Raw genomic sequence first — 26,914 nt, 5'->3', positions numbered from 1 at the left:
GAGTACATCATGAGAAATGCTGGGCTGGATAAAGCACAAGCTGGAATCAAGACTGCCGGGAGAAATATCAATAACTTCAGATATGCAGATGACACCATCCTTATGATAGAAAGCAAAGAAGAACTAAAGAACTTCTTGATGAAAGTGAAAGAGGAGAGTGAAAAAGTTGGCTTAAAACTCAACATTCAAAAAACAAAGATCATGGCATCCTGTCCCATCACTTCATGGCAAACAGATGGGGAAACAATGGAAAACAGTGACAGACTTTATTTTTTGGGGGGCTCCAAAATCACTGCAGATGGTGACTGCAACCATGAAATTAAAAGACGCTTGCTCCTTGGAAGAAAAGCTATGACAAACCTAGACAGCATATTAAAAAGTAGAGACATTACTTTGCCAACAGAGGTCTGTCTCGTCAAAGCTTTAATTTTTCCAGTAGTCACGTATGGATGTGAGAGTTGGACTATAAAGAAAGCTGACTGCCGAAGAACTGATGCTTTGAACTGTGGTGTTGGAGAAGACACTGGAGAGTCCCTTGGACTGAAAGGAGATCCATCCAGTCCATCCTAAAGGAGATCAGTCCTGGGTGTTCACTGAAAGGACTGATGCTGAGGCTGCAACTCCAATACTTTGGTCACCTCATGCGAAGAACTGATTCACGGGAAAAGACCCTGTTGCTGGGAAAGACTGAAGGCAGGAGAAGGGGATGACAGAGGATAAGATAGTTGGATGGCATCACCAACTCAACGGACATGAGTTTGAGTAAGCTCCAGGAGTTGGTGATGGACAGGGAAGCCTGGCCTACTGTAGTCCATGGGATCGCAAAGAGCCGGACACAACTGAGCGACTGAACTGAAGGTGACAGATGGTAACTAGACTTATTATGGTGAACATTTCACATTGTACACAGATATTGAATCATTGTGATATACACCTGAAGCTAGTAAGTTATATATGTTAATTGTAACTTAATCTAAAAATAAATTTTAAAGATTCATTTCAAGATAAAAGGTAAAAAAATTCACTGGGAATGGTAACTATGTGAGTAAGTACAAATATAGACTTTTATATTATGTATAAGATTTATAATAGTCTGTTAAAAGCAATAATAATGTTGAGTCCTTCCCCAAGGCCACAGGTTTGAAGCCTTGCACCACAGAAGGACACCTCCGAAGCTGACTAAGCCCCTGTGTAACCTTGCCAAGAGTACCCTGATAATCACTATCAAGCTTCCTAATTCCCAATTAGGCAAAGATGCCCATTCCAGTAAGCAGCCTATAGCACCCCAACCCATCACCTAACGCCAACCATCCAGCAAGAATTTTGTCTTAAGGCTATAAAAATTGGCTATTCACCCAGAAAAACTGTCGACCCTGCCACCTGTCAGCCCACTGTGCTTGCTGTACCCACTTTACTTCTGCTCTCTGTTCTTAATAAATTCACTCCCTTCTGAAATGCTCTCTGTCTGGAAATTCTTTTCAACCTGTGCTCAGACTGCCTCAACAACTAATACCGCTGTACTGTGGGGTTTTTAAGTGATGTAGAAGAAAAATGTATGCCAAAAATGGCCAAAAGGTTGGGGGAAGTTTACTTCTGTTAAAATTCATGTAAAGTGGCGTAAGGTTATTTTAAAGTAGGCTCTAATGAAGTAAAGATGCATAAGCACAGTGTGAATCATAAGGCAACTATAAAAAACACAGCTAAGGAGTACAACTAACAAGCCATTAGAAAAGTTAAGATGGAATGCTATAAATACTCAAATCAATAAAACGCAGCACAAAAGCAACAACAACAAAAGATTGACAGGAACAAATGGCAAAACAGTAAATAACCATACCAATGAATATCTTTCTGCGAAGGGCAGAAACATTTCAACTAAACGTCTGAGATTGACTGGAAATAAAACCAAAACTCAGCTATACACTACCAAAAGAAAATCGTTTAAAGTATTATAACACAGACACATTTAAAGTCAAAAGGCAGAAAAAGATGTATCTCCCTAACCATGCTTTGGAGGTATTTGTCCCGGCTGTACACATTCCCCAGGTCCTAAGACAAAAATTCCTTTTTCCGTCTTCCAAATAGGTCCGCTATCCACTCCCAGCAGACAAAACAGTCCTGCTCTTCTAACAATTTCTTAGTAGCTCCGTTTGGGACACAGGCAACTCACTCTACCTGTTCAAGCTCTTTCCAAGATAAGAGAAAAATAATTAAAAACAAAATTGTATTATCAAGTGAAAATGAAAGTTGCTCAGTTGTCTCCGACTCTTTGTGACCCCATGGATTGTAGCCCACAAGGTTCTTCTTCCATGGAACTCTCCAGGCAAGAATACTGGAGTAGGTTGCCATTTCCTTCTCCAGGGGATCTTCCCGACCCAGGGATCGAACCCAGGTCTCCTGCTTTGCAGGCTGATTCTTTACCAGCTGAGCCACAAGGGAAGCCTGCTCTTATCAATGTCTTTATTAAAAGTTATATTATCTGTTCAAATAGTGTAAATTTTAAAATCAATGACATTACCTGCCAGATCTTCATGTTTTGATTCATTCTCATGTTTATCTTCAGTTAGCTCCATATTAGCTTGATTACTAGAAAATATTTAATATCACACATTAATAATATATTTCCATGAAATCTTTTGTGAATATTTTTTTAAAAATCCTAATATTACGTATTTCTTCTTATGTACTCTTGTTCTAGCAAAAGCTAAAAATCTGGAAACTATGAAGGCAATGTTTTAAAAATGAAGGATGTTCCAAGCCTGAATGTAACTGTAGCCACCAAAGAAATATGGGGGGGGGGTGGGGTGGCAGAAAATGCCGTATTTCTTAGCTTTATACACAAATATATACAATTTTACACATAAACGTGTGCCTTATATTTCTCAGGGCCCAGACAGCCCTTCTACACTACAGATTAGGTATGCCCCTCAAGCTGCAAGAACCAGTCAAGTATATGAGGAAGCCAGAAAAAAAAACTCCCAGAGTCAGCATTTCCATGCTAAGAAGCAATTTCATCCTAAAATCGAAGCTGAATGAGAGCCTTAAACCAATAAACACTCAGCAAGGTGTTTTAACTGTATTGGATATATTAGTTCATACACTGTGCTTTTTTCAAACCAAAGAATCAGTTCGACCTTTTTCGGTCCCCCAACCAAGTCTTTAGTGAGGTCATTAGGAGGCCCAAGAAACTATAAACTCTAATAACAGTAGCAGCAAACACCATATACTCAACACTACACTGCACTCTGACTAGGCCGTTCTCCAGGAGAAGTACCACAATTAGGAACATTGTCCAGTCCAGTCGCTCAATAGTGTCCAACTCTTTGCGACCCTGTGGACTGCAGCATGCCAGGCCTCCCTGTCCATCACCAACTCCTCGAGTCGGTGATGCCATCCAACCATCTCATCCTCTGTCGTCCCCTTCTCCTCCCACCTTCAATCTTTCCCAGCATCAGGGTCTTTTCAAATGAGTCAGTTCTTCACATCAGGTGGCCAAAGTATTGGAGTTTCAGCTTCAACATCAGTCCTTCCAGTGAATATTCAGGACTGATCTCCTTTAGGATGGACTGGTTGGATCTCCTTGCAGTCCAAGGGACTCTCAAGAGTCTTCTCCAACACCACAGTTCAAAAGTATCAGTTCTTCGGCACTCAGCTTTCTTTATAGTCCAACTCTCACATCCATACGTGACCACTGGAAAAACCATAGCCTTGACAAGACAGACCTTTGTTGGCAAAGTAATGTCTCTGCTTTTTAACATGCTATCTAGGTTGGTCATAACTTCCCTTTCAAGGAGCAAGTACCTTTTAATTTCATGGCTGCAGTCACCATCTGCATCATTTTGCAGTCCCAAAAAGTAAAGTCTGCCACTGTTTCTTCATCTATTTGCCATGAAGTGATGGGACCGGATGCCTTGATCTTAGTTTTCTGAATGTTGAGCTTTAAGCCAACTTTTTCACTCTCCTCTTTCACTTTTATCAAGAGGCTCTTTAGTCCTTCACCTTCTGCCCATAAAGGTGGTGTCATCTGCATATCTGAGGTTATTGATATTTCTCCCGGGATTCTAGCTTCCAGCTTGTGATTCATCTAGCCCAGCATTTCTCATGATGTACTCTGCATATAAGTTAAATAAGCAGGGTGACAATATACAGCCTTGACATACTCCTTTTCCTATCTGAAACCAGTCTGTTGTTTCATGTCCACTTCTAACTGTTGCTTCCTGACCTGCATACAGATTTCTCAAGAGGCAGGTCAGGTGGTCTGGTATTCCCATCTCTTTTAGAATTTTCCACAGTTTATTGTGATCCACACAGTCAAAGGCTTTAGCACAGTCAATAAAGCAGAAATAGGTGTTTTTCTGGAACTCTCTTGCTTTTTTGGTGATCCAGCAGATGTTGGCAATTTGATCTCTGGTTCCTCTGCCTTTTCTAAATCTAACTTGAACATCTGGAAGTTCACGGTTCACATATTGCTGAAGCCTGGCTTGGAGAATTTTGAGCATTACTTTGCTAGCGTGTGAGATGAGTGCAATTGTGCAGTAGTTTGAGCATTCCTTGCATTGCCTTTCTTTGGGACTGGAATGAAAACTGACCTTTCCAGTTCTATGGCCACTGCTGCGTTTTCCAAATTTGCTGGCATATTGAGTGCAGCACGTTCACAGCATCATCTTTTAGGATTTGAAATAGCTCAACTGCAATTCCATCACTTTCACTAGCTGTGTTTGTAGTGATGCTTCCTAAGGCCCACATGACTTTGCATTCCAGGATGTCTGGCTCTAGGTGAGAGATCACACCATCATGATTATCTGGGTCGTGAAGATTTTTTTGTATAGTTCTTCTGTGTATTCTTGCCACCTCTTCTTAGTATCTTCTGCTTCTGTTAGGTCCATACCATTCCTGTCCTTTATTGAGCCCATCTTTGCATGAAATGTTCCCTTGGTATCTTTAATTTACTTGAAGAGATCTCTAGTCTGTCTTGAAGAGATCTCTAAGAACATTGTTAAAAACAAGGAAACATTAAGAAATACTCCAAAGGGACAAAAACTTGTGGCCAGCAAACCTGTGTATGCTTATTCTGTGTTGTCACTGTTAAGACAGGCAATCACCATGGGCCATTAGGGTCGCTGCAAGTTCTTGCTGGGTAAGCCAAAAACATAAGGCACAGATCCTCCTTCCTAGGTCATTTCTCAAGAGTTGCAGTGATCAACTCTGAAAGACAGGCAACGTTTCTGCCCATAAAGCAGGCTTGTTTCCACTTATTAAAAAAGCAGTAGAGTCCCTAAGCTCAGTGACCCTGTCCTGTAAAGCAACCCACTACATAGGTGGACAGCCATCATGGACCCCGTGAACCTTGTGGGACAAGGGAAACTGAGGCAAATCAACATGGCACTTGGGTCCTGCTTTTGTCAAGAGACAGTCATTTTGTTTCTGACCCAAGAACCCTTGTCAGTTGTCAGCATCCATAAACCACAGTCTGGTTTGCAAGTAGGGTAAAAATCTCAGACTCTACGTAGTTCACAACAGTCACTGTTTTGTCCACTATCTGTAAGAAACCAAGTATCCTGAGGAGACTAGGCACTCTAATGACCAGAGGGTATGAGTTTCCTAACCCTTAATTTAATTGTAGTTTGGGGTTCTTAAAATCTTAAACTTGTAATCTGACTTCCATTTATAATTTTCAAAATTAAATGGAAAACTTAAAACTGAGGATATTAAAGATATCAGGTCACACAAATCTTGAGAATGCCAAAGGTCTATGGCATGCACAAGGCACCAGCTCAGTAAGCTAGTAGAATTTCCAGGATAAATGATAATCTTTAGGTTGATAATCTTTAGGGTGAACCATACACAAAGGTAGGACACAAACCAGATCTGTCTTTGCTCCCTGGTTCCTCTTTCCCTTTTTGTTCCTATCTTATTTTTAAAAGTTTTGGCTGCACCACACAGCAGGCAGGATCTTAGCTTCCCAACCAGGGATCAAACCTGTGTCCCCTGCAGTAGGAAGCATGGAGTCTTAACTACTGGACCACTAAGGAAGTCCCTCCCGAGTCTCTAATAGCTACCTGGACTCACTTTATCTGTAGAAGACGACTTAATAAATTACCTTACTGGTTAGGTCTACTTAGCAATATGTTGTTCACCTCAAAAGTATATCATGCATGAAATTTTAGATATCTAGAGACTCAAATACAAATGTATTCCAGGCGATATACATACCGATCACGTTCTACACACTCATAAACACACACACTCTGATCAAAATAATGAACAGAAAACAGAATTAAAAATAAGATTTAAATTTTGCCTGTTATATTTACCCCTTTAATTACATGCATATACTAGCTTTATAAAAATATAGAAAGACACAAAAATTATTTAATGATTTGTTTGTATTGTATTTACATTACCTATGTAAAGCGTTAAAATGTATGGAGTCATTAGAATCCAATTCCTTATTTAACCTTGAATAATCAACGGACGATGTCAAGCCTTTCTCAAGCCTGGCAAAAAATTGTTCTTTCTCCTCTTGCTCTTCTAACGTGTCCAGCCCCAATCCGAGAACACTATGATTAAGCTCAGAAACTATCTCTAAATAGAAAGCAAAAATACATTTCATTAACAAATACAATTTGAAGAAATTAATTTTAATGTTGCATTTATTGAAATTATATAGCAAAACCTAAAAAAATCTATAACATTTTACCTACTCTCTTACCACCAAACATAGATTTGTGTTCATAATATATAAGCTTATGTGGATTCTTCAGAGGTGTAATTCTAAACCTTCAGGGAAGATATTAAATCTGTCTATACACTTCTGTTAAGGAGGCTCCAAGAGAGCTAAGAGTTAATTTTTCTAAAAATTCTGATTATAAGCATCATAATCTGTCAACATATATCGCCCACAATTCTTACCATTGGCTTCTAAGCTGTCAATACTCAAGATAGAGGTTCCACTGCTCTTAAGAAACTGAATCCTTTCAGCAGACTCCTCTTCTGTTTCCATAACAGGCTGAGAAGTCTTCTTTGTTTTCAAATAGCTTACATTTGTCCCAAACGGTCCTGGGATGGGATTTAATATAGTTGGATATTTACATTAAGAGAATTGTTTTGACCACGATGTCAACATAGTAATACTGTTAAATTAGCTTAGATTTGTTATGCTATTATATGAGTTATATTAGGGGACAGTAGCTAAATCTGCTACATGAAATAAAAATTCACCAGACGAAAAATTCACAAAAGGAAAATTAAAATTCTATTTGATTGTGTGAATCTTACCCAATGGAATATTTTAAAAATTTGCATCAAGACTTTAAAAATTAATTATTCTGAAGCGCAACTACTTAATACATAAACCATGCCACTTGAAAGATATCTCCTGCCTTACGTGAAGGAAGGAAGGGAGACAACTCCAGGCTGGGGAACAAGGAGGTCCAAGGGTCAAAAATGGGAGGGCAGGCCACATGCAAGGATACAAAAAGGTGAGTGAGGGTAGTCTGGAGGAAGTAACCCTAAGGCAGGAGTCAATGGTCAGACCATGCTCATCTTCATAGGCTGGGGAAAGGATTTTGCTCGTCATTCTAAAAGCATTAGAAAACACTGTAAAAGTTATACAATATCAAATTTTCTTTATCCCAGCAGTATATAATTGTTGTAAAAAACTGATATATGGAAAAAATAACTATAATGTATGATATAAAGTTTGAGATTAGACAAACACCACTTTTGCTTAGAAGAAAGCCTTATCAAAGTAAGTTAACAAATTCTGACTTCAATTTCCTACTTAGTGTCCTACTGGAAAGGGTTCAGAATCAAATTTTATGGCTCTGTGTGAATAATGGTTTTAATGGGTCCAATAATAGCTTTAACACAGAGAAAATCAGGAGATTTCAGATGAAAATATGCATGCCAAGGTTGAAGTGCTCTCGAGGCATCTGTCCAGGGGTCTCAGCCGGGCTCTGAAGCTGGACTCAGGGATGTGACCCACCCTAACCCACCTCACAAGAGACTAATATAACCAAAACCAAGATCTGATTCAGCTATTTATAATAAAGAGTATAACAGTAGATAGATAGTTTCACCTTCTCTGCAGAACATTTTGTCTTAATGCCAATTTAAAGAAAAAGCAAAACTATAAGGTAGAATTGGTTCAATGTTGATGTTCAATGGTGTCTCTTTAAGAAATGCATTCCTCTCAAGAGGGATGGTTCAGTTCTCCCTTAGAAGCTTCTACATTCTTGCTGGCAGGAATCATATTTTGTCTTTGTATACTAGTGCCAAATACTCAGAAGGCAATATGATCTCAGTAAATGCTTATGAATGAATGAGGGACCAGGTTATGCTCTTGGGTAGACAAACCTTCTCCCTCGTGTTTAAATGCACATTGTCAAAGTTTCCTTCCTAAGTATTCTTTGCACCCCTTACTAATCAAATCCACTGACTGATACATTCTTTTAAAAAAATTTAGTCTCTTTAATCAGGTTACACTAAGTGTTGGTCTAGGACTCATTCTTTCCCTTTAGGGTGAGTTTGCATAAGTTGGCATACCCCAACTCTAATTCACTACTTTCTAGGAGAGAGATTTTAAAGCTAATTAAGTCTCAAATTTTTGTCAACTATTTCAATAGTACTTAATCTATATAATATCCTCTTCAAGCACCAATATGGGGAAAGATTCTAAAACAAAAATTCTTCATATATAAACCTTAGCACTGTTCATGATTTATAGATTTATGAAAAAATACACTGAATTTTACAATAAGGAAATTCCTTACTGTAAAGTGTTAAAAAGAACAGGGAAATGACTATTAAATTGTAACATTTCCTTATTAAATACATTTATTATTTACTGTTGAGGGTCAAGGAGTACAACGAAAAAGAAGAACTATAGAAATCCTATCAGTTCATAAAATAGTGCTTAAAGATCCACAGATTCTGTTATCACAGGTACTTAACAGAGGTAGCCTGGGGATCCTTATGAATTCAGCAGTATCACATATACTAGCTATAATGAAGGAAACAGGCAAGAGAGTAATTTTTCCATTGTAAAAATGTGACTAGGAAAGGTTCTGGGAGAGGTATATGCATGTGGGAGACAGGATCAATGAGTTCTTTACCATTAAGACAATGGTATTTGTTTGTGTTTTTTTTTACTGTTATTAACAGACAGTGATACCAAAATCAACAGGTCTATTAATATTAAAATCTTCCAAATCCAATGACATTAACACATTGTCAGAGTATCTTATTAAATCACCTTAAATCAATTTACCATTAAACATATAAATATACCTATATTATTCACCATCTAAAACTAAGTAATTATAAATTATTTCAATGTAAAATAATCTGAAAATGCAGAAATACAGATTCTCAATTATATAACAAATATAAAGTTATATGAGAATCAATGCAAGCTTAAAATTCACTATTAGTATTATTTTCCTTATATATTGAGTTGGCCAAAAGGTTCATTTGATTTTTTCCAAAAAATGGCTCTAGTAGAGCTTAGTTGTCTTTAACTTCATGAGAAAAAATTTTGTTAGATTATATTGTGACAGCTGGCATACCAGGGTGCATTTAAAAAAAAAAAAAACCTTACCAAAACTGGTGAATTGCTGCATATCCATTTTAATACTGAAGATCATATTCGGTGTATCATACTTTATTATTTCAAGAAAGGTAAAAATGCTACTGAAACATAAAAAAAGATTTGTTCAGTGAATGGGGAAGGTGTCGTGACTGATCAAACTTGTCAAAAGTGGTTTGTGAAGTTCTGTGCAGGGGTTTTCTCGCTTGACGATGCTACATGGTCAGGGAGCCCAGCTGAAGTTGACAGTGATCAAATCAAGAAATTAATTGAGAACAATAAATGTTATACCATGCGGGAGACAGCTGACATACTTAAAATATCTAAGTCAAGCACTGAAAATCCTTTGTAGCAGTTTGGTTACGTTAATCAGTTTGGGTGCCACATAAGTTAAGCAAAAAAAACTTCCCTGACTGTATTTCCACATGCAATTCTCTACTGAAACATAACAAAAAAAGTGCTTTTTAAAATAAATTGTGATGGGTGATGAAAAGTGGATACTGTACAATAATGCGGAACCAAAGAGATTGTGTGGCAAGTGAAATGAACCACCACCAACCACACCAAAGGCTGGTCTTCATCCAAAGAAGGTGATGTTGTATATATGGTGGGATTGAAGGGAGTCCTCTATTATGAGCTCCTTCTGGAAAAACCAAACAATTAATTCCAACAAGTACTGCTCCTAGTTAGACTAACTAAAGGCAGCACTTGACAAAAAGCGTCCAGAATTAGTCAATATAAACCACACGACCTTCCATCAAGATAACACAAGTTTCTTCAATGACCAGGCAAAAATTGTTACAGCTTAGCTGGGAAGTTTTGATTCATCCGCTGTACTTACCAGACACTGCACTTTTGGATGCCCATTTACACTGGTCTTTACAAAATTCTCTTAATGGAAAAAATTTCAATTCCCTGGAAGACTGTAAAAGGCACCTGGAACAGTTCTTTGCTCAAAAAAATCCCCATTTCCATCTGGGGAAGATGTAATGACAAAGTTTTCTGAAAAATGGCAGAAAGTAGTGGAACAAAATGGTGAATATGTTGTTCAATAAAGTTCTTGGTGAAAATGAAAAATGTGTCTTTTATTTTTACTTAAAAAACCAAATGAATTTTTGGCCAACCTAAACAGCACAGTAAGAACATCCAGAATCAAAAGTCTTGCCTGCCCCCTTGTGGTCAAACAATTTAAAATTAGCAGTATTTACCACCACTTTCAAATTCATCTTCAGTTATCCACCATGGCACTGTATCTTTCTTCTTCGCTTCTTTAGGTTGTCTAGGTGTTTTATTCGAATTTTCAAAAGAATCATCTGAAAGCTAAATCAGATATAAGCTACTGAATCCCAGATTCATCACTGAAAATGTTTCTCTTAGATCTTGACAATTAGTGCTTGTCACAATGATTAATAAACTTAGTGAAAAAATTTTATTTCTCCTTCTCTACCCTTTAGGTCCAAATCTTACTACAATCACAAACTCCTACTCTAAATCCAATCTACCTCCCTTACTCTCAGCCAGTATCTCCCTCTGAGAAAATGAAGACCCTACAGTCAAAACCACCCTTCTCACTCCCTCCACTCTAGCACTCAACTCACCTATTAAGATACTGATTTCCTCTCTCAGAAGAGAAATCCTTTCCTTCAGTCCAAGGAGAACCTGCGGAGGGGCCCATTCCCTCCTCACCAGGTTCTTACCAGGTGATCCTACTGCATCTCCATCTCACTCCCTCCCCAACTTCCCATCCCTCCTTCCCTCAGGTTACTAAAGCTGCTCACTGCTGCATCCCCAGGGCCAAGCACAGCACCTGGCATAATGGTAGGATAAAAGAATGAACACTCAAGTCTCCTCTAATTAGAAAAGGGCTTCCCAGGTGGTTCAGTGGTAAAGAATCCACCTGCCAATGCAAGAGACGTGGGTTTGATCCCTGGGTTGGGAAGATCCCCTGAAGAAGGAAATGGCAACCCACTTCAGTATTCTTGCCTGGAAAATTCCCTGGACAAAGGAGCCTGGCAGGCTACAGTACACGGGATCACAAAAGAGTCAGACTAAACAACAAATTAAAAAGCAACCAAAAACAAACAAAAGAAAGAGGCAGAGGTCCTTAGTCCTACATCTCCCTTTCACTCTACCCATCACTTTTTTTTATATATATTCTAACCTCTCAAGGTCATTGCTAAACTCCTTAAAATCTGGTACCCATCCAAAACAACTCTCCTCAGTCACCAAAGGCCTCCAAACTCCACAGATAAAGAGCCACCGTCAGCTGTCCCCCTGACAGACCACAGGACTTGACACAGTGCCCAACTCTCACTTCCTGGAACCCTCTTCGCATTCACAGACCACCTCCTCCAGGCTACACCTCATCTCTGTGACCTTTCCTAACCAACTCTGCTAGCTCTTGGTTCTTCTGCTCTTTTGTTAATACGAAACTTACCCAGAACTCAGCTCTGGGTCCTTTTTACCCTCACTTTTAACACACTTTTTCTGGAGAAGAAACTAACATTTATTAATGACTGGCCTGCTCTATGTCAGGACCTATACCCAGGCTACCTCACTCTTCAAACAATCCAGCAGAGATGTGCTGACAGGGCAGTAAACGCAGAGAAGTTACGCAGCTTTCCCAGGTTGCTACCGTCAGTGATAACAGGGCTGGGGTTCAAAACCGGCTTTCCCTGACTGAAACCTGTCCACCTTCAGAGACACTGTATGGGCCCCCAAGCAGGGCAATGCAAGGACTTTCTGAACTTCTGAGATGATTACATACACATCTCCACCTGCCAGGCAAACAGCTCTACTCCAAGGACTTGTAAGAACACCATTTAAAAATGTTCAAAAAGAACTCACTGTCTTTCCTGAACACCAGGGAAGAAGAAGGGGGAGAAGGCAAGAAAGAGTACTCTCTACTCCATCTGAATTTTCATTGGATCACTTTCCACTCACCCTTAAACTTCACTGTCACCCTGAAATGTTCCATTTCTCTCTTTCGGTCTCTCCCTGTTTACCCAACTCTGATAACCTGCCTCAGTCTTTTCCTCCTAAATTCATGGCTATGTAAGAGCATGAAAGGACTGCAGGTTGTTGGAACCAGAGAGATCTGAGTTCAAATTTTAACTTCAAAATAAGTTAAGTTTTGTTTATACATCTAGAAAACGGGCCAGGTAACACCGACCTTGCAGGGTTATGGCAAAGATCATAAAAGAAATGGAGAATGCCCGGGCAGGCGCTGTCTAATCCACAGAAGGTGTTCTCACTTACGACAATCTTCCACATTGCTTTCTGGTTACAATCATAAAAAACAAAACAAAAAAGCTGGTTCCCCAGTTAACAACAGTGCTGATGAGGATATGGGGAAACTGGAAGCCTAAAACTACGAATGAAGTGCTGATGAGAGTAAAATGGTGCAGCCACCTAGAAAACACTCTGGCAGCTCCTCAAAAGGTTAAATGTTGAGGTTAAACCACATGACCCAGCATTTCCCACCCTCTGGTATATACACAAGAGAAATGAAAACATATACCCACAAAAATTATACACAATTGTCATAGCATTATTGATAATTGCCAAAAAGTATAAAGAACTCAAAAGTCTATCAATTGATAAGTAGGTAAACAAAATGTGGTCAGTCCACACAATGCAGTATTATCCAGCTATAAACGAGGCAGGAGGCACTAACGGATACGACAACGTGGACGAGCCCTGAAAGTGGTAAGTGGCAGGAGCTGTAAGAAGAGCCATATGAACCTGGGTAGGAAGAGAAGAAGAGGGATCAGGTCAGGACCTGCTCTCCAGGGAAGGGACACAGAAAAGGAAGCAGATTAGAAGGCTCCGAGACCCACCCTGGGGAGTGCCTAGAACTACACGTTTGGGGAACCAGCCCTGGGCTCTGACACTGGGAACATGAGTCCCCTTAGCTGGTTAGAAAGCCAGTGAAGGCACGGCTGTGAGAAACCCAAACTCTGCTCGTGAGGAGTGTGAACACACTTGCTTACTCCCGAACAAGGTGGAGCAAGCAGGCTGACACTGCAGGAATGCTGGCTGCCATCCGGTAACCACTCTGGAAACAGCCAGCGCCCTACTCCAGCCCCGCCTGCTCCAGTTCTGCTCCTCTCTGCGGAAAGACGGCAATGCTGGAGAGGCGAGTGTACACACAGGGAACAGAGCCAGCTGGGACCCGACCCCCAGGGTTTCTGCCCCAGCAACTCGGGACCTGCTCCCACCCTCATAAGGTGGTGTCTGTCACTGGGCAGAGAAGCAGCCCTGGCTGACACCTGGCTCTGGCTGGAACACCTTCATCTCTAGTCCCATTGCCTACAAAAATGATAGCTGTCAGCACAACCTGGAGAAAGACAGGACTCCTGCGTATGTCAGATCCAGCTCTTCCATCAAGGCCACAGGGCACACAGACTGTATAGGGACGCTCCCACAAAGAGACACCCCTTCAAGACGGGACAGGTGACTGCTTCACCTAATCTCATAGAGATGGAGAAGGTTACGCAGAATGAGAACACAGAGGAATTTGCTTCAAACGAAAGAACAAAAACTAATCAAACAGAGATAAACATTTTACCAGATAAGAGTTCAAAGCATTAGTAATGAGAATGTTAATTAAATTAGAAAAAGGAATAGAGGAACACAGTGAGAATTTTGACAAAAAAGTAGAAAATATAAAAGAACCAATCAAATCTGAAGAATGCAACTGTAATGAAAAACACACTAGAACGAATTAACAGCAGAATTTAGAGGACAGAATAATCAAACAGGAAAAAGAAAAGCAAATTTTAAAAATGCAAACAATTTAAGGGACCTCTGAGACATCATCAACTATACCAATATTCATATTATAGGTGTCCCAGGTGGAGAAGTCAGAGAGAAAGGAGTTGAAAATCTATTTGATGAAATTATGGCTGAAAACTTCCTGAACCTGAAGAAGTAAACAGATATCCAGGTACAGGAGGCGTGGAGAGTCCTGAACAAAATGAATCCAGACAGACCCTCACCAAGACATATCGTAGCTGAAGAGTTATTAAAATGTTAGAAGTGGAAGAGATTATTCTAAAAGGCAACAATAGAACAACAAAGGCTCAGATACAAGCAAACCACCACTCCTCCCCTCACCCAGCGATCAGATGATTTTTCTGCAGAAACCAACCCTGCAGGCCAGAAGAGAAAGACATGATATATATAAAATGCTAAAAAAGGAAAAAACTAAAACCTAGGATACTCTACCCAGCAGGATTATCATTTGGAACTAAAGAACAGATGAAGAACTTCTCAGACAAGCAAAGACTAGAAGAGTTCATCAATACTAAACTGATCCTAAAAGAAATGTTGAAGAGTCTTCTCTCAGTGGAGAAGAAAATGCTATAAGAAGCAAGCACGTATAGGAAAGGAAAAATCTAATTAAGACAAACATATAATAAAGGCTGTGAACCAACCACTTATAAATTATCACAAAGACTGAAAAGAAAAATTGTATCATCAACATAACTACAATAAACAGGTAAGGGATAAAATATGACACAAAACACAAAAACACAAAATACTGGAGAGGGGAGGAAAAAATACAGATCCTTTAGAATGTGTTTGAACTTACAATGGATACACAAATACTACAGAGAAAGGAACACAAGCATATCACTAAAGAAAATCATCAACCACAAGGAAGAAACATAAAGGAGAAAAAAACAGACAAGTAGTGCAAAACCCAAAATGAGCAATAAAATGGCAATAAGACCAAATCTATTGCTTGAAATGTCAATGGACTAAATGCTCCAAAAGACAGAGGGTGGCTGACTGAACAACATCAAGTAAAACAGAAGAGACTCACTTCAGAAATAAAGACACACAAAAACAAAGTGAGAGGTTCAAGAAGTTATTTCACACAAATGGAAACAACGAGAACAACAGGGGTAGCAATGCTCATATCAGACAAAACAGACTTTATAACAAAGTCTATAACAAAGACCCAGGGCATTGTATAATGATAAAGGGATCAACACAAGAAGAGGATACAATGTTCATTAAAATATATGCACCTAATATAGTGGCTCAGTAGTAAAGAACCCCCCTGTAATGCAAGAGACTTGGGTTTGATCCCTGGGTCAGGAAGATCCCCTGGAGAGGGAAATGGTAACCCACTCCAGTATTCTTGCCTGGGAAATCCCATGGACAGAGGAGCCTGGTGGGTTACAGTCCATGGGGTCATAAAAGAGTCAGACATGACATAACTACAACAAATATATAAAGCAAATGTTAACAGATATAAATGGACAAAAATAGTCCTTACGTGTGTTAAAAATCACATGAAAAAGAAAAAAATACATAGGAATAAACTTAACCAAGAGGGTGAAAAACGTGGCTGTGGTTTAGTCGCTAAGTCGGGTCTGACTCCATTCCCTGGACTGTAACCCACGGGGCTCCTCTGTCCATGGGATTTCCCAGGCAAGAATACTGGAGGGGGTTGCCATTTTCTTCTCCAGGGCATCTTCCTGAACCAGGGATCGAACCCCTGTCTCTTACATTAGAGGTGGGTTCTTTACTACTGAGCCACCTGGCAAGTCCATGAAAGCTACAGTCTGAAAACTATAAAATTCTGATAAAGGAAACTGACTATGATACAATGAAATGGCAAGCTAGCTCATGTTCATGGACTGGAAGATTATTATTAAATGTATATACCACCCAAAGCAAGCTACAGGTTTAACGTATGCCTATCAAAACATGCATGACATTTTTCACAGAACTAGAATAATCCTAAAATTTATATGGAACAATTAAAGGCCTTGAATAGCCAAAGTAATCTTGAGAAAAAAGAATGAAGCTGGAGGTATAAGCTCTCTGACCTCAGACTATACTAGAAAGCTCCGGTAATCACAACACTGTGGTATTGGCACAAAAATGACACATCCATCAATAGAACAGAGCCCAGAAATAAACCCATGCATTTATGGTCAATGAATCTACAACAAAGGAAGAAAGAATATACAACGGAAAAAAGTCTCTTACTGAAGTAAGTGGTGCTGGAAAAACTGAATAGCTCCATGTAAAACAATAGTTCTCACATCATATATAAAAAAACTCAAAATGGATTAAAGACCTAGAGTAAAACCTGAAACCATAAAGCTCCTAGAAGAAAACATAGACAGAACACTTTATTATAAATCATAGCAATTATTTTTTTGGGTCTATCTCCTAAGGCAAAGGAATCAGAAGCAAAAATAAACAAATGGGACCTAATCAAACTTGAAAGCTTTTGCACAGTAAAAGAAACCATTGACAAAATGAAAAGAACCTACAGGATAGGAAAAAACAATCACATGTCATATGCTCAATAAAGGGTAAATATTCAAAATATATCAATAGCTCATGTAACTGCCCCCCTCCCAATCTGATTTAAAAATGGGCACAAGATATACCCATGGCTAACAGGCACATGAAAAGATGTTCAACGTTGCTAATTAGGGAAACACAAATCAAAACTCTCAAAAGAGCTGTCACCTCACACCTGTCAGAACGGCTCTGTGTATGCTCAGTCGTGTCTGACTCTTTGCAACCCCTGTAGCCTGTCAGGCTCCTCTGTCCATGGGATTCTCCCGGCAAGAATACTGGAGTGGGTTGCCATTTCCTCCTCCAGGGGATCTTCCTGACTTAGGGATCAAACCCAGGTCTCCTGCATTGGCAGGTGTTCTTTACCACTGAGCCACCTGTGAAGCCTATCAGAATAGCTACAAATAGCAAATGCTGGTGATGGTGTAGAGCAAGGAGAATCCACGTACACTGTTAGTGGGAATGTACATTGGTGCAGGCACCATGGAAATAGTATGCAGGTTCCTCAAAAGACTAAAAACAGAAGTATATGATATAGTGATTCCACTCCTGGATATATCTCCTATGACAAAAACACTCATTCGAAAGATAAACGTATCCCAATTTTTCATAGCAGCATTATTTACACTACCAAAGATATGGAAGCAACTTAAGTATTAATCAACAGATGAATGCATAAAGAAGGTGTAGTATATACATATATATGTCCATCCTAAAGGAGATCAGTCCTGGGTGTTCACTGGAAGGACTGATGCTGAAGCTGAAACTCCAATATTTTGGCCACCTGATGTGAAGAGCTGACTCATTTGAAAAGACCCTGATGCTGGGAAAGACTGAGGGCAGGAGGAGAAGGGGACGACAGAGGATGAGATGGTTGGATGGCATCACCGACTCAATGGACATGGGTTTGGGTGGACTCCGGGAGTTGGTGATGGACAGGGAAGCCTGGCGTGCTGTGGTTCATGGGGTCGCAAAGAGTCGGACACGACTGAGTGACTGAACTGAACTGATGGTGGAATATTACTCAACCATAAAAAGAATAAAATATTGTCATTTGAAACAAGATGAGTGGACCTGGAGGGTATTATACTTAGTGGAATAAGTCAGGGTTGACAAGTACTGTTATCACTACCGTGTAGAAACCAAAAAAAAGTAAAATGAAAGACTATAACAAAGCAGAAACCAGACTCTCAGATATAGAGAACAAACTAGTGTTACCAGTGGGAAGAGAGAAAGGAGGAGGGGCACAATAGGGGTTGGGGTAGGGATTAAAAGGTACAAACTACTGTGTTTAAAACAAACTACAAGGACATATCATACAGCACAGGGAACAGAGCCAGCATTTTATAACTCTAAATGGAATACAATCTATGAAAATAGAATCACTATTTGAACTAATATAATGCTGTACATCAACTACACTTCAATTAAAAAAATACAGCCATTATGTCATAGACCATTCATTCTTATGGGAGTCAGAAAACAGAGCTAAAGAAGTAAAATAATGAATGGTTGTAAGTGCAACATGGATAATTAAGTACATGGTATACCAAGAAGGAACCTGACGGCTACTTTTCCTTTTACTGGGTCAACAGGAAAAATACCCCTCAGGTAGGATTTTTAAGAAGAGATCTTCACCACCCAGGTAAAGAACGGAGGAAGAGACAGCATTGTTGGCAATGGAAAGTGAGTCAGTCATGTCCGACTCCTTGTGACCCCATGGACTATACAGCATGCCAGGCTCCTCTGTCCATGGGATTCTCCAGGCAAGAATACTGGAGTGGGTTGCCGTTCCCTTCTCTAGGGGATCTTCCCCACCCAGGGACTGAACCCACGTCTCCTGCATGGCAGGCAGATTCTTTATCGTCTCAGTCACCAGGGAAGCTCCTAGTACTGGCAGAGGGAACAGCTAGTAGTACAAAGCTCCTAACATGAATTGAGTTGGCATATCTAGAGGAGAAAAAAGGCATGACTGGAAAATGGGAAGGAATGGTGTAAAGTCCAGTGAGGTGGACATACCCAAAAGCACTAGGGCTTTGTCAGCCCCAGGAAGCAGTCTGGATTTTATTCTCTACGTGATGGGAAGGAATAGTGTTTTACATTGGAAGAACAGAGTCTGATTTATGTCACAGACCATGCTGGCTGCAGTGTGGTGAAGGAACGCTGGGACAGGAAGTAGGAGCTGTTGCAGTAGCCTAATGAGATAATGGCGCCCTGGAATAGGATGGCTGCAGTGAAAACGGAGAGAACTAGACGGATGATAGATATACTCTGGAGACAGGTGACAGAGCCTGATGACTGACTGACTGTATCTTACAGGTGAAACGGAGAATTGAAGAAATGTGTTTCTGGTGAGAAAGCTATATTTATAAATATGCATGTATTTATGTATTTACAACATAGCTTCTAAAAATAGAAACTTACTTCTTTCATGAACTGTTCAAACTCTTCATCCAGCTCTTCTTTGGAATAGCGGGCCATTATCAATACTTCTCACTTTCCAAAGTAAACATTCTGAAGTATTTACAACATTGGAAACACTAAATGGCAAGAGATAATAAACATCCTTTAAGAAAATCAGTAATCACGTCAAAAAAACAGGCAGACTTGAACTTCATACATTTCTCTAAAAAAAAAATTGTATTGAAATATAGTTGATTTACAATGTTATGTTAGTTTCAGATGTACAGAAAACAGTGTTAGTTTCAGGTGTTCACTTACAGGTCAACATAAAAAGGAAAAAAATAAAAAAAGATGGGCAGAAGGCCTAAATAGGCATTTCTCCAAAGACATACAGATGGCCAAGAAGCCCACGAAAAGGCACTCAACATCACTAATTATTAGAGAAATGCACATCAAAACTATAATGAGATATCACCTCACACTAGTCAGAAAGGCCATCATCAAAAAGTCTAAAAACACTAAATGCTAGAGAGGGTGTGAAGAAAAGAGAACCCTCTCAAACTACTGGTGGTAACGTAAACTGGTGTGGCCACTACGGAGAACAGTATGGCGGTTCTTTATAAGGAACCAAAAATCTAACTTACTGTCTTGCTATATCTCACTGTTCCCTTTGCTGAACCCAGGGCAGGCAAATCGCCAGCCATCAGCTGGAAGAAAACTCGAGGAACCCAAGGAACCACAGACATATTTAGTCTCTCCTGACTGGCACAGCTGACGCAGGGTACTCTGCCGGGTTGAGCCCGCAGACACAGCCATACCCCGGCCACAATGCAGAGGCAAGGGCTTGTCAGGTGGGGCTTCTACAGGTTACTATACGTGACCTCAGCTCTTACATGACCATGTGTTTCCAAACCGTGGGGTGAGAGCCAGGGGCCCTGCGGTGAGAGCGCCTGGCCGCCATCATTTTGGCCGGTTTGCTCCTTCCCTACAGCCGCCATACGACCCAGTGATCCCGCTCCTGCGCGGCATTTCTTATGATTTCGCATCTAAGTACAATCACTGACCAGTAAACCAAGTGAGAGTCCTAATTCGTTAATAAAATTGATTTAACAAACAGCTTTTACAATGTGCATTATACTTGAGTTCAGAATTGCATTTTCATTTTTAATATCCAATTATTAGAAAGTGGTCTCCACAATATTTCTTAAATCTATGCGTGTGTGTGTGTGTGTGTATGTATGTATGTATGAACATCTCTTAAACCAGGGCTTCTCAAGAAAACTTTTAAAAACTAGCATATTCAAAAGACTGTTTTCCTTCTGCAAAGGAAAAGGCAGAGTCATGCAGTTTTATCATTCAGGTCATTATCAATCCATATTTAAAAGTTTGGCAAAATACACTGTTCCTGATACTGGGGACGCTTCCAGATGCAAATTTTTGCACTGAGTTATTAAGACTCAGAATCTACCTAAAACAAAGTGGAGTATACAAATTAGAACAAATTAAGCATCCTTCGGAGGGAGGAAAGGTCAACAAAAAACTATGCAATGGTGACGAGCAACGCTAAACTCTCTCCAGCCTCCCCTCATGAATCCAACGGCGCGTCTGCGCCAACTTATGGACTGTAACTCCTTGAAGCAGCTCCGACCCCAGCTTCCTTTTATAGAGGCGGGAGGTGTGGAGACCTGGACAACACTTAGGCCAACCTGAGCAGTAACACCTCCTCCTCCTCTTCTGCATTTCGGTTCAGTTCAGGGTGGCGGCGGTTAAGGTCTTGGCCCCAAATTCTAGGTCAAAGGCGGATCCCGCCCGCAGACCCGGCCCCAGGAAACGCGCCTTTGGCGTCCGCGAGAAGACAAAGGCGCTCGCAAGAGTCAGGACGGAGGTGGGGACTGACCCAAAACTCAAGGCCCCAAGAAGCAGGTCTGAGCACAGTATGGACGCTGCTGAACCGGGCGGGAAACAGGTTTCCACGCCTCACCTACCTTTGCTTCCGAATTCCGCGCTTTCCCGGAAGGTCCGAGGGGTGGGGGGGGGAGGGGGGCGCAGCCAGTTGCCAGGGTAACGGACTTCAGCCGCCAGCCTGCGGAGTCACATGATGCAAGCTGGTCACGTGGCTTGCGGGCGCGGAGGGACTGCAGCTTGCGTCTTCTCGCCTCCGCGAGCGCAGGTTAGAGTGGTCGTGGCTCAGCAGGACGGTCTGGCGGGTGGGAGCCGCCGCTGCTGCTGCATCACTGGAGACTCTGCGGCCTTCCGTGTGCTCCTGGGGGTGGTGGATGTACGACAGGGTCGTGAGCGCGGGAACAGGAGTGAGCGGTGTGGCGGGCCCGCCCGTGGCTTCCTGGGAAATGTAGTTTAGCTCCCCCGGTCCCAGTATTTCAGCGTTTCTCGCCGCTTGTCATCTCTTTCAATCCTTCTCTTCCCGTGTTATTTCAGCCCTCTACCTTCCAAGAGGAAACTTCCCTTGAAAAATATTAAGTGATTTCCTTCATGTGCAACGCCCTGCATGCGCGTTGTGAATGAAACTGTTTTCAGGAAAGAGCTGTTTTCAGGACAGGGACTCTGTTACACCATCTAGTGGACAAGAAATTGAAAATACATAGACACACCCCAAGCCCTACATATTAGTGTATCAGAGCATCTCTGTGGTTTCCCACTGTTTCTTTGCCTCTGTTCTATTGCGGCATCTTACAATTATTTTCTTGAATTTTACTTTATTTTTTCTATTTCTTCCTCTAAAAAAATAAAAGCAAAGCACGTTGGAGTTTCAGAGGACAGTATTTAGGATATAAAAAGAAAAATCAGCATCAATCGAAATCATTGATGCTGGCAGACCTAAAGACCTCATCGTGTCCCGCCTGAACTATTCTTTCAACAATTGTTTATTGTAATACAAATGTGTGCATGCCAGGAACTGTGCCCTAGGATAAAGATTTGAATAATATTATGATAGAGATTTTAAGAAGCTGTTGTTTTCTTGACCACTTAAGTTGCTAGGAGCTGCACATGGGTTACTTCACCGCTTTACAGTCTAAAAGACAATTAAGTCCATATTTTTGTTTCTAACAAGTGCTGAGTGGGTGAAGACAGTCATAATCCCTGCCCTGGTGGAGTCTTTGATCTAGTGGCGCAGACAGACAGTGAGTGCACAATTGCAGTTCTGTACAAGCACAACTTGTAGGAGAAGTAGGGTGTGGTTAGAAGACATTAGAAGCTCCCTCAACCCTTGAGAGATAGAGAAAGCTACTTTCTCTGTGAAAATGACCTGTTTCCTCTTTATCAATTCTTGCTGCCCTCTACTCATCCTTTAGGGGGTTAGGTTTCAATTTAGCCTTCATTTCTTCTAGGAACCTTTCTCACCCATCCTTATTAGGAAGCATTTTGCAAATTAGGCCTCCTTCACAGTCATTCGCAGATACCTATTAGCCTCATGTCTTCTTGGCCTCATGTTTTTACTCTAGCTGCAGCTGCTGGGACCACTTCCAGTCAGGCTTTCACTAGCTATACACAGGTGTAATTCATCTGTGGGCCTGCCTGGAGCCTGCAGTGTGGATCTCTGGCTTTCTGATCCATGGGGCTCCTCTGACTTTTGAGGGAATCCACTCAGCACTCAATACTTGAAGCTTGGAAGTGTGCAGAAATTAATCTCTATAGGTCTAAGCTTGATCAATGGGGATTGGAGCTGATGAACAAATGATTTTCCTTATTGACCCTGGACAGAATTGATACTCATTTCGTAAGACTGACCAGAGTGTCCTCTGTGATCCAGAGCCAGTTGTTCACCACAGAGGCCAACTTGTTAGCACATTCTTGTATTGGCATTTGATCCTTCTCTGTGTCACTTTTTGTTCATGGCTACTGTTACTTGGCAACCCATTTCTCAATATTAATAGATGACTCTCGTGCAAAGCTGTGTCTCATGTTCTGCTTTCAGGCAAACATTAGGAAAGATGGATAGATCACGATTAACCCTGGAAAGGGGACCATTAGGATGGTATTTAGGAGCTGGGTAAGTCAGCAAGCAGTCAGATGGCACTGAAGATTCCACTGCTAATGGGAAATGGTTTGGTGATAACCATTGAAACACAGCTCTGCGTTTCTCATATGAGGTTGGTTGGGGAGAGGTACAGGTGGAAAATGAGAGTTGACTCATATACTTACTGTTATACTTGAATGGTATGGTGGCAGTGGGAATTATAAGGATGGCTGGATTTTTATTGCTTTCTTTGAATTCTTTGAAATAAAGAAAATAACTGGTTCAGGTCAGCCAAAATCAATTCAAAGCACATCATAAATGGCAAGGACCTCTATGGGCATTTGAGGAGATCCTCATTTTCTTCAGCATAAGTGCAATAGAGAATGAAGGCACATTCTCATTGGCTGTCTTGAGTTAGGGCCCTCATGTGAGAAAGGCAACTCACAACATGACACTTGTCCTCTTCAGGATCCAGCCCTGCCACCGTTCACCATCTCTGTGCCAGTGACTCAGGTCAAGCCTCAAAATCTGAGCATGGAAATATAATCCTTGCTCTGGGAGAAAATGGTTTTCAGAAAGTGCAGGTTCCACAGTATACATACTAGAAAGGAGCCAGGGGAACACATGAAGGAGAGGATCTTTGGAGTGTTGAACTGATAAGGAGGATAAAATAAGGCTGCATAAGGATTTATGGACTTGGGAACACTCACTCATGCCTTGGAGTTCAACATGCAAGTGAGAACACCTGGTGCTGGTCATTTGCTGCTAGGATGTTTCCCTGAAGCCTGGATGTGATAATGGCCAATAGGCAGATGAAGTAGAGATTCTGAAATTGCTTTGGCAGAGTATTATTGAAGATGTCAGGAGGCTCACAGAGATGAGAATGTTAGAGTAGTTTTGTTATGTGATATCTAGAGCCTAGCACCTGACTTTGCTCCTTAGGAGGACTCAAAAGGACATTCCCTTCAGTAAGGCAAGAAAAAATTCATTGGTGTAAAAGAACTTGGTGATTTCTGTCCTCCACAGGTCAGAGTTTCTAACAGGAGATGCTGCTGTAGAACTAGTTTCCCCAGCATCAGTGGGGTTATGAGATTTCTCAGTGGCAGCAGCAATACAAAACTATCAAAGGCAAGATGGCTGTAATTACTGAAATGGGCAGAATTCTGCCATACCAATGAGGTTGCCTTGACCTGCAGAAATCTGTGCCGATAGCTAATAAATCATGGTGTTTTGAGGGATGAGATTAAGTGGACAGCTGATTAAGTGATTACTTGATATGTGTGTGTATGTTTGTGTGTGTGATCTTGTGAACAGAATACTAACGTCAGCTATCACAATGGAAAATCCAGATCCTTCACCCTATTTCTGGATATGTTTAATTTCAGTAGATCTAGTTACCAAGGGTTCAAAGGGAGGGTGAGTGCCCTTGAGGAAGTATGTGTAATGTAATAAGATTGGTTATAAGCATTCTCACTACACTTCCAAAAGGGCCTTATGACTATTTATCAGGGCCACCAGAGGTCAAAGTAAAAGAGTTCCACAGAAATTATCACCTGATCACTCTGGGCTCCTCATTTAAGTAATTTGGCTCCTCACTCCTGGATCATCAAGCAAAAGAGAATTTTTTGCTCAGTGTCTGACTCTTTGCGACTTCATGGACTGTAGCCCGCCAGGCTCCTCTGTCTGTGGGATTCTCCAGGCAAGAATACTGGAGTGGGTTGCCATTTCCTTCTCCAGGGGATCTTCCCAACCCAGGGATCAAACCCACATCTCTTGCATCTCCTGCATTGGCAGGCAGATTCTTTACCACTAGTGCCACCTGGGAAGCCTGTTTGCAAGGATAACTTACCCTTATTAACACAAAGAGTTTGAATCACTGCCATATGATAGAGGCAGGGGAAAATATCCAACAGCTTGACTAATGCATCCTCATGTTTTGTGACAGGTGATCATGATGAATTGCACTTACAGCAACTATGCCCTGAGGAAAAGTGAAAGTGAAGTGAAACTGTTAGTTGCTCAGTTGTGTCTTATTCTTTGTGACCTTATGGACTGTAGCCCGCCAGGCTTCTCTGTCCATGGAATTCTCCAGGCAAGAATACTGGAGTGGTTTGCCATTCCCTTCTCCAGAGGAACTTCCCCACCCAGGGATCAAACCCTGGTCTCCTGTATTCAGGCAGATTCTTTACCATCTGAGCCCCCAGGGAAGCCCTGATGAAGGCAAAGCAAATCAAATCTAGAGGAAGCAGGTCTGGATCACTCCAGGCAAACAACCTTAGGTCAGCTGAGATACTGGCCATGGTGAGAGAAATTTAGAATCAGTGGTAGAGAAGAGAGATAATGACCATCAAGCTTTGGGGACCAACTGTGGCAGCAGGGACTGTAGCTAGTTCCACAAACCCTCTTGCAGAAATTGTGGCTGGCTAGCCTCTGGCAGGAGACTTGGTGACAGATTTGGAGTCGATAGAAAAAGTGAATCTGTGTGTTGCAGCAGTTCTAGTGCATCAGCGACCACTTTGTACATCACCTAAAATTCACTTGGCCCTGCGTTCTACTGAAGTCACTGTTTCTACAACCAGTTCTCATTGACTTTGACCAGCTTCATGAAGGTGCCACTGGAAAGTGCCTCACCTCTGGCTAAGGTGTGAGCCTCTTGCTTCCTTTCCTGAACATTTTCTGGTGAGAAGTATGGGTGTGGAATGCTCACTGAACTACCACATATGTGCAACATACAAGTGGTATATGGTAATCAAAGTCTAAGGACCACTAAATCTATGAGGGATGAAAGTGTGAAAGTGTTAGTTGCTCAGTCATGTCTGACCCTTTGCAACCCCATGGACTGTAGCCTGACAGGCTTTTCTCTGTCCATGGGATTCTCCAGGCAAGAATACTGGAGTGGGTTGCCATTCCCTTCTCCAGGGGATCTTCCTGACCCAGGGATCGAACCCAGGTCTCCTGCATTGCAGGCAGGTTCTTTACCATCTGAGCCACCAGGGAAGCCTATGAGAGATGAAAGCCCATTAAAAAATCATTCTCTCTTTTTGTTTTTTTTTTTCCAGCTGATCCATGAGGCATGCAGGATTAGTTCCCCTAATAGGTCGAACCCAGCCCCTGGCAGTGGAAGTGCAGGTCCTAACGACTAGGCATCTAGGAAATCCTCCTTCTATTTATTTTATGGGTTTCATTGCAGTCTCTTAGAAGGCCTGTGGAATCCAGCATAGGTTGGCCATAGTCATTTTGATAATGCATCCTTTTTTCAGCTCTTCCTTCCTGCCTGTTTTTACTCCCTAATTCATTATTCCTGGGCTCTGGGATCATGTGCATGCATGTAAGTTGCTTCAGTTGTGTCCGGCTCTTTCTGACCCCATGGACTGTAGCCTGCCAGGGTCCTCTGTATGTGGGATTCTCCAGGCAAGAATACTAAAGTGGGTTGCCATGCCTCCTTTCAGGGAATCTGCCCAACCCAGGGATCAAACCCATGTCTTTTAGTCTCCTGCATTGGCAGGCTGGTACTTTATCATTAGCCCCACCGGGGAAGCCCTCTGGGGTCATATTCCCAGATAAAGTACCTTTTCAGGAGTGACTCAGGTTGAGACAGTAATCTTATTAAATAAGTT

At 41.3% G+C, this 26,914-nt stretch overlaps 1 protein-coding gene across 3 annotated transcripts in view; it reads right to left on the bottom strand.

The window, feature by feature from the left end:
• The window catches only part of CEP162 (centrosomal protein 162), a 103,056-nt gene extending 81,470 nt beyond the window's left edge, over window positions 1–21,586 (bottom strand). Inside the window, exons 1-6 of one of the 3 annotated variants that reach the window (XM_070464463.1) lie at window positions 21,307–21,586; window positions 19,343–19,458; window positions 10,798–10,909; window positions 6,913–7,059; window positions 6,405–6,585; window positions 2,519–2,586 (exon numbers count right to left, since the gene is read on the bottom strand). In XM_070464463.1, the coding sequence (XP_070320564.1) occupies window positions 2,519–2,586; window positions 6,405–6,585; window positions 6,913–7,059; window positions 10,798–10,909; window positions 19,343–19,399 (565 nt within the window). In that variant the 5' untranslated portion in view covers window positions 19,400–19,458; window positions 21,307–21,586. Of the gene's footprint in view, window positions 1–2,518; window positions 2,587–6,404; window positions 6,586–6,912; window positions 7,060–10,797; window positions 10,910–19,342; window positions 19,459–21,027; window positions 21,260–21,306 lie in introns of those variants that run through there. The other 2 variants (XM_020885723.2, XM_020885724.2) reach the window with 2 other exon arrangements.
• Between the last annotated feature and the right edge of the window lie 5,328 nt (window positions 21,587–26,914).

The sequence above is a fragment of the Odocoileus virginianus genome, unplaced genomic scaffold (genome assembly GCF_023699985.2).
Source record: "Odocoileus virginianus isolate 20LAN1187 ecotype Illinois unplaced genomic scaffold, Ovbor_1.2 Unplaced_Contig_24, whole genome shotgun sequence".
Classification (NCBI taxonomy): domain Eukaryota; kingdom Metazoa; phylum Chordata; class Mammalia; order Artiodactyla; family Cervidae; genus Odocoileus; species Odocoileus virginianus.
Note: the sequence above shows the minus strand (reverse complement) of the source record. Positions and strands in the feature narration are given on the sequence as shown.